The following is a 7,727-nucleotide window of genomic DNA, read 5'->3' as shown; positions in this document are numbered from 1 at the left end:
TATGGGGAATCGTTTAAACCCTATTTAGTTCTCACAAATCCAAATGAACAAAAAGCGTTCTAATACAAATATCGGTAATACATTGCTCGAATTTCAGACAGAAAACCCAAAATACAGAGTTCCAACCACAGAAATTCAATATTTTTGGTGGCTATAACCTCATATGCAGTTAAACCTACTGGAACAGACAAGCTGGCACTTATTAGATAACCGTAGTCCATACAAAATGTTTCAAAAACCCTCAAAATTGATGATTGCATGTATCAATTTTCAGCCCAATTTCCAAGGTCTGGAACCAGTAAGAAAGAAAGGAGATATGATAATTCATTCTTCAGATTGCCTCGTTCCAAGTACTGGAATATCTTCAAACCTCTTCTGCATTAGAACAACATGAAATTCTCTTAGAAAATAGCAATCAAGAATGGGAGAGCCCAAGCAACAATTGCCTGTTACATGAATGATATTAGATCCTGAAATATTTGACACAGGAAAGACAATATTTAGTGCCCTTGTAAGTAGTAGTATAGTTCTTGGCTTCTTGCCGTCCAAGAGTTGGCAACTCCAACAAATTACTTCTTGGATAACCCATGCTATTATGCCAATTCATACATAATGAGCAGAATTTCATCTGAAAGAAAGATTTCCTTGAGATCTATTACTCGGGAGTAACTTGGTCAGCTGGACAAATGCATTCAACAAGCTGCCCGTGTGTAATTGCTATTTATTTTGTATCACGAAGTTTAGGGTTTACAGGAAAAGAGGAACCACAACTTCCTGAATCTCTATGCTTAATATATTCAGATACTTTAAATAGCTATCAATGACCACTGGTAGAATATAATTAAACTATCCATCAAATATATATATATATATATATATATATATGATTAAACCTGTTGACATATGTACTCCTCATAGTCTTTATTTTTCAAGTTCTAGAAAATATGCCTTCCAATTTCATTCAAAAGTTCTAGTAAAGCAAGTTGTGAATCCACCTTCTCTTCACCAATCTCCTGCTCATATGTTTTCAGTATATGTTTGGTTTTTCATGTGTGGAGAAAGGCAAGGGCAGCTACATTATGGTCGTTATGGAAAAAAAAGGAAACAGAACTTGTGAATTTTCAATGAAAGGTCAAGCCAAGGGGGCTATCATGGGGGATGTCTCAGTTAAGGTGGATAAAAGGACTAGATATCTTTGCACTGTTCCCCATACGTGACATCTTGAGAAGGTGGTGTTATTGCGCTCATTCATCTTCAGATGGACCTAGTAGCCCTACAGAGAGTAGAGCTGTCAATAGGTTATGGCAGACCAACAGACCCGATCTAAACTGAATATATATATATATGTTATGAACAAAAGGTAAGGTATCATTGTATTAGTATGAACAAAAAAATCGTATATATAATTTTTTTTTTGATGAATAAATCGTATATATAATTTTAGCTATATGTATATTAGCATATCCCATGATATACTTGTAATATTATCATATTATGGCGTCCATATGTATCAACTTAATAAATAGCTTTTTTTGTGAGCCTAGTCTTCTAAGCCTAGCCCAGCCCAGATAATAATATTATATAATATAAAATTATTCTATATGTGTAAGTATGATATTCTAAATTGCAATCTTATCCTTGAATGAAAATTAGTATCTCCTAATCCTATGGTTTAGAATTAATTTTCTATTGTATTACCTATACCCTTAAATTTCTAACAAGAAAAGAAAACCCTAAACCTATCATAACAGCAGGCTACTAACATGACAAGCAGAAACTGAAAGGCACAACTAGTTTTTCTATGGTGTCGTCATTTGCTTTCTTCTCCAACGTACACCATTGCAGTTCACCTTTTTTCTTCTTCTATATGTGAACTGTGGTACTGTCACTAGTCACCACCTGGCGGTTGTGCTGTTCAGTTGCTCACATGTGTTCATCATCTGCCATCCATCTTCTTCACCACTTGCCGCCAGTCACTGCCATCCACCTGTAAGTCTTGAGTGGTGATGGAGTTTCCACACAGTCCCTATTTATGATGGTTATGTGCTTCCCAATGCCATCCTCCCACTTGATCTTGCAGGCCAGATCTAACTAATTGCTTGATGAAGATTCTGACAGAGAGGGGGTACTCCTTCAAACATAACTGCTGTTCATGATATAAAGGATTGCCTATGTGGCTCTTGATTATGAGCAGGAGCTTTAGACTGCAAAGAGCAGCCCGTCAATTGAGAAAAGCTATAAGATTCCCTGATGGTCAGGTGATCACGATTGGAGTAGAGGAGTTCCACTACCCAACATAGCAACATTGAATTCCTTCACCTTTCTAATCCCCAAAACCTACACATTCTCCTCCAATTCACTAAATAAATGACCTGGCACGGTTGCACATCATAGCATTTTCTGTATGTTATTTCAAGAAGTATTTGTTATAGTTTTGTAATATTGTTATGGGGAAGAACCTCCCACTAATTTCAGAGACTTTTGCTTAAGCAATAAACATACACCTCAAATATGTATAACATAAACAAATGATTCTATGTAGTAACTTAATGTCAGAAAAGTAAAAACATAATTTTGCACATCATAGTCATAGCATTTTCTGTATTTCATTTCAGGAAGCATCTTTTATAGTTTCTGTAATGTTGTAATGGGGGAAAGAAGCTCCCACTGGTTGCAGAGGGTTTTGCTTGAGGAACAAAGTTGCATCTCAAATATGCATGCTCATAAACAAATGAGGACTTCTAGTCCTCATGGGAAGCATGCTGTTTAACTTCTTATCAATCCCATTTTCCATTAAGGAAAGTCCCTGAATTACTATCTAGAAAGAATGCCAACCAAACCCATTAATGTCCTAAGATGCTTCAACAGGCTATACAAACAAACATCGATTTAAGGATAAGCAATGCATAAAATTTTGGGAAAAGTCCCGATAAGTATCCTGTACTTTGGGCCTAGTGCCACTTTGGTCCCCAAACTTTAAAACGCGACAATTCAGTACCCAAACTTTCAAAAGGTGTCAATCCAGTACCTACCGTTAACCAGCCGTTAAGTGACATTTGAAAAGACACAAATGCCCTTCGAGTGTCATCTAATTCTCTTTATCAACTATCCAAACATTGATAAAAAATGAACAGTCCCAAATTCTTGCCTCTTCTATTCAAGAAAGTTGGGGTCCCATCTCAATGGGCATTCTGGTGACCACAACTTTCTTGAACAGAAGAGGCAAGGATTTGGGACTGTTCATTTTTTATCAACATTTGGATGGTCGATAAAGAAAATTAGAAAACACTCGAAGGTCATTTGTGTCTTTTCAAATGCCACTTAATGGCTGGTTAACAGGCTTAACTGCAGGTATTGGATTGACACATTTTGAAAGTTTGGGTACTGAATTGGTGTTTTAAAGTTTGGGGACCAAAGTGGCACTAGGCCCAAAGTACAGAGTACTAATCGGGAATTTTCCCTAAAATTTTCATATGTATAAAATATAAAATATATAGCATTTTCAATAAACAAATGGCAAGCCTCTAAATCATTAATGCTCTAAGATGCTTCAACAGATTATACAAACTTCAATTTAAGAATAAGCAATGTGTGAAATTTTATATGTATAAAATGCAAAGTGCATAGCATTTCCAGTAAACAAGAACCAATAAGCACAAATATGTTAGCAGTTTAACTGTTTAAGGAAGATGAAATAAGATACATCCACTACAGAGAACAAGATAAGCAGTAAATGTAATACCCCAACGTTGTTGTATTCCCAGAGCTTATGAACTCCGTAGTCCACTACCTGTATACAAAGGTATCACCTCATCAATTACCTAATATCCTTGATTCAATGAACCAGAAAAAAAGACTGAAAAGGAAGAAAAAACAGCATCTTTTAAGCAAGTAGTAATGAGAATGAGATCCTCATATACCAGTCAAATCATTCAGGCAATAAAAAGTATAGAACTCTTAAATGACAAGTTCTATGAATTGTCATCTAAATAAATTTCAGCTTGATCTCAACCGTAGAATAGAAACTGTAGATATCAACATCTTTTGTTCCAGATCGCGGACTTTAGTCGAACAACAAGGCATTAGGCATTTAGAAACATTCAGGCGTGTTTTGAATTAAGAACGAACAACATCGAATCAGGAAGATTTAAAAAAAAAAAAATACTCAACGAATGACCACCTTCAAGACAAAAATAAAAAGAGAACCAGAGACAAAAAGGAGGTTGAGGAGAAGCCCCACCCGTTCTCCGACGAAGGCGCCTGCGATGATGAAGGTAACATATACAGAGTTCCGGCGCATAATGACTCTGTAGAGCCCTTCGAAGAGTCCTCCGCTTCTCCGAGCAGTCGAATCCATGGCTTGTTTCGGCCTTTCTGTTCCTTTTCCTTCACTCTTCGCGCAGAGAGGAGATTCTTCAACGAATGGGAGGGGCTTTTTTATTTGTTTCGTTTGGTCATTGCGCCAGGTGCGCATAGGTCTTAAACTACGCGCACCAAGGCAAGGAGCTGATAAGGCCGGGCTGGACCGAATCACCTTTCAACCCATAGGCCGGACCGGATGTGCCCTAATGAGGGGTGACAAATGGGGGGTAGACCTGTTCATGGGCTGGGCCGGGCCGGGCTTTTACTCATCATTAATGAAAATACGCTAGGCCCGAGCCCGAGCCCGGCCCGACCAACAGGCTTATAACTTGGGCCCGAGCCGGTCCTAATAAAAAGCTTGAAGCCCGACCTAATAAAAAAAATTACAATTTTCCCTATTCAAATTAGAATTAAAAATTCATATGTTTTTTTTTTTCCTATTTAAATGAATAATGGGCCTACAAGATGGTCTTTTTCCCTTTCTTTTACGTTTTAAAACACAGTTTTACATTCTTAAATCAAAAAATTTATTCAAATGGACATAATCACATAACCCATTTTAAGTCTAATTTTAGGTTGGGCAGGGCTATTTTGACAAAACCCGAGCCCGGCTCAAATTTATTACAGGCCGGGCTTTTTGGCCCAAGTTTAAGCCCGCGGGCCTATAAACATGTTCAAGCCCGTCTGGGGCCCATCGGGCCACCCGACCCATGAACAGGTCTAATGGGGGGTGGGTTGGGTGTGAGTTGAGTACCAACCCGCCCATATTGACCCACTGACCCATTGTCACCCATATTTATTGAGTATTAGTGGGTCACAAGCCACCTTCACCCTGACCCACCCATATGACCCACTAGCCCAATGCAAATATTAAGAAAATAGAAATATTATACCAAACAAAACTATAAATATCAAGAAAATTACAGAAAAATACAAAAAATGCAAAGAAATAATAAAAACACAAAATTTGACATAAATTTAAAAAGAAAAAAACAAAATTTCACAGAAAAATAATACAAATAGCAAAAAATAAGGAAAATGATAAAGTTTGAAAATATATATTTCAAAAAGTAGAAATTGCATAAAATGCATAAATGGATAAAAAATCCAAAATAAATATATATTTCAACTGAGAAATTTAAAAACAAAAAAAAAAGATAAAAAACCAAAAAATGCATAAAATAAATAAAATTATAAAAAAATTCAAAAGTTATATATTTCAACCAAAAATAATAAATTACAGAAAAATATATAAACAATCAAAACGATCATATATTTCAGCTAATACCAAAAAAATATAGAAAATGCTAACATTTTAATATATAATAAAAAATATAAAAATTGTAAAAATACATCGCCTCCGCTCTGGTTTCTATCCAGCGGCCATGCCATCATAGATCTGACCCAATGCCAAATAAGAAGAGGGGAGGAGGATGAAGAGTAGAAGACCCTTTACTAAAGTGGGTGGGTTGGGGTCAAAATTGCCAACCCTACTAATCCCTAATCTTTGGGGCTGCATTTGGACTTAGGGAAGATTGCAAATGCTGGTTCAGTGTATATATGCATTCTGGTTTAGTTTTGAATATGTTTCATAAAGGTGTGTTTTGTGTGTTAATAGTGACAATAAAGATGGATTCTGAGACATTGTTGCATTTAAATGAAAGCAACAACGTTCATCCAAAAAATGGGTGCACTTTGGGGTCAAGATCTAGGTCGGATGGTCCAGTCTTGCTCAGGCTTGGGCCTTAATATGTTCCATTGATATAAAGGCAAAGCCTAGCGTGGCCTATGAATAGGTTTAATCCCAACCCCAGGGGTAGAGATAGGGGAACCTCAAGGAGCCATGGCCCCCCTGTGGCCCAACAAATCTCCACTCTTCATCTATATTCCCCCCAATGGCCATCAATATTTATTCTCCCTACCCCTGCCCCCCACCCCCAATGGTTCCTAATTTTTCTGGTCCAATCGTTTGGTCCATCCGGTTTTGAAAACATTGCCTAAATTATTAGGCTAAGGGAGAAAGAGAAATCATTTGTTAGTAAAATAAATTATTACTTAATTGAACAATTTAATAAATTAAATAAATAGAAATCCATGGATAATAATTTACTTAATTTTGTAAAATAAATAAATCAATTATTTAATGTAATAAAATATATAAGTAAATATTCATTTATTATTAGGACATGGCTGGTCAAAGTTATCTAGAACCAAACTCGATCCATTGACAACCCTAAATATTGGGCACATGTTGAATTAAATAAATAAATATTAGTGGATAATAATATATTTAATTTAATAAAATAAAACAATAAATAAATAAATACAATTTTCGCTTTTGAAGTCAATTTAATATAAATAAATCAATTTTGTTGTTAAATAAAGAATACAAATCTTTTTTTCTCGATTTCTTGTTCGGGCTTCGAGCTTTATATGGGGGTTAGACTCAGGGTCAAGATCTAGGCCCAATGGTCCGGTCATGCTTACGCTTAAGCCTGAATATGTTCTATTGATATAAAGGCAAAGCCTAGTGTGGCTGGTGAATAGGTTTAATCCCAACCCTAGGAGTGGAGCCCAAGGGGACCCCGGGGAGCCATGACCCCCCTATGGCCCAACAAATCCCCACTCTTCATGTATATTTCCCCCCTCCCCCACTCCCCACCCAATGGTTGCCCCCCCTAATGTCAAATCTCCTTTATTTTATTGATTTATAAATAATTTATTTATTTGTATTAAATAAATAAATGCTTAGAAAATAATAATAAGAAAATAAATAAAATAAATAAATAAATAATTTAGTAAAATAAGTAAATAAATGTCTATTAAAATCTTTCTCTTAATGTCAAATATCCTTTATTTTATTGATTTATAAATAATTTATTTACTTTTATTAAATAAATAAATAAATGCTTAGATAATAATAATAAATTAAATAAATAATTTAGTAAAATAAATAAATAAATGTATATTAAAATCTTCCTCTCAAGGTCAAATCTCCTTTATTTTAATGATTTATAAATAATTTATTTAATTATATTAAATAAATAAATGCATAGATAATAATAATAAAATAAATAAATGAGTAAATAAAAGTTGAGGTAAAGAATAGGAGGAGAGCGAGAGAATTAGGTGAGAAAGAAGAGGGATGGAAAAATTGTAAATAATAATAAAATAAATAAATGCTTAGTTAATAATAAAAAATAATAAATGAATAAATAAAAGTTGAGATAAATAATAGGAGAGAGAGAGAGAAGAGGGATGGCATTTTATTTTATAGGATGGAAAAATCATAAATAATTATATATGGCACTCCTATAATTTTTGAATATCATAGAGTCAATTAAATTGGAAGGTTTGTCTTATAT

The 7,727-nt window shown here is 34.9% G+C and overlaps 1 protein-coding gene across 1 annotated transcript; it reads right to left on the bottom strand.

Annotated features, from left to right (window-relative positions):
• On the bottom strand, nucleotides 1-4,459 carry LOC104588621 (cytochrome b-c1 complex subunit 9, mitochondrial-like). The gene is made up of 3 exons (XM_010246638.3): nucleotides 4,241-4,459; nucleotides 3,743-3,790; nucleotides 1-375 (listed from the first exon to the last, which is right to left on the bottom strand). Exons 1-3 carry the CDS (start codon nucleotides 4,355-4,357, stop codon nucleotides 325-327), a joined length of 216 nt encoding a protein of 71 aa, XP_010244940.1. The 5' UTR covers nucleotides 4,358-4,459; the 3' UTR covers nucleotides 1-324.
• Nucleotides 4,460-7,727: the final 3,268 nt, after the last annotated feature.

The sequence above is a fragment of the Nelumbo nucifera genome, chromosome 6 (genome assembly GCF_055504915.1).
Source record: "Nelumbo nucifera cultivar China Antique chromosome 6, China Antique-T2T, whole genome shotgun sequence".
Taxonomy (NCBI): domain Eukaryota; kingdom Viridiplantae; phylum Streptophyta; class Magnoliopsida; order Proteales; family Nelumbonaceae; genus Nelumbo; species Nelumbo nucifera.
Note: the sequence above shows the minus strand (reverse complement) of the source record. Positions and strands in the feature narration are given on the sequence as shown.

Coding starts and splice junctions, on each gene's coding strand:
- LOC104588621 (XM_010246638.3), bottom strand. CDS start 4,357: ATGGATTCGACTGCTCGGAGAAGCGGAGGACTCTTCGAAGGGCTCTAC. Junction 3,791..4,240: donor GCGCCTTCGTCGGAGAACGG/GTGGGGCTTCTC, acceptor CTTTGTATACAG/GTAGTGGACTACGGAGTTCA. Junction 376..3,742: donor GGGAATACAACAACGTTGGG/GTATTACATTTA, acceptor GTTCTAATGCAG/AAGAGGTTTGAAGATATTCC.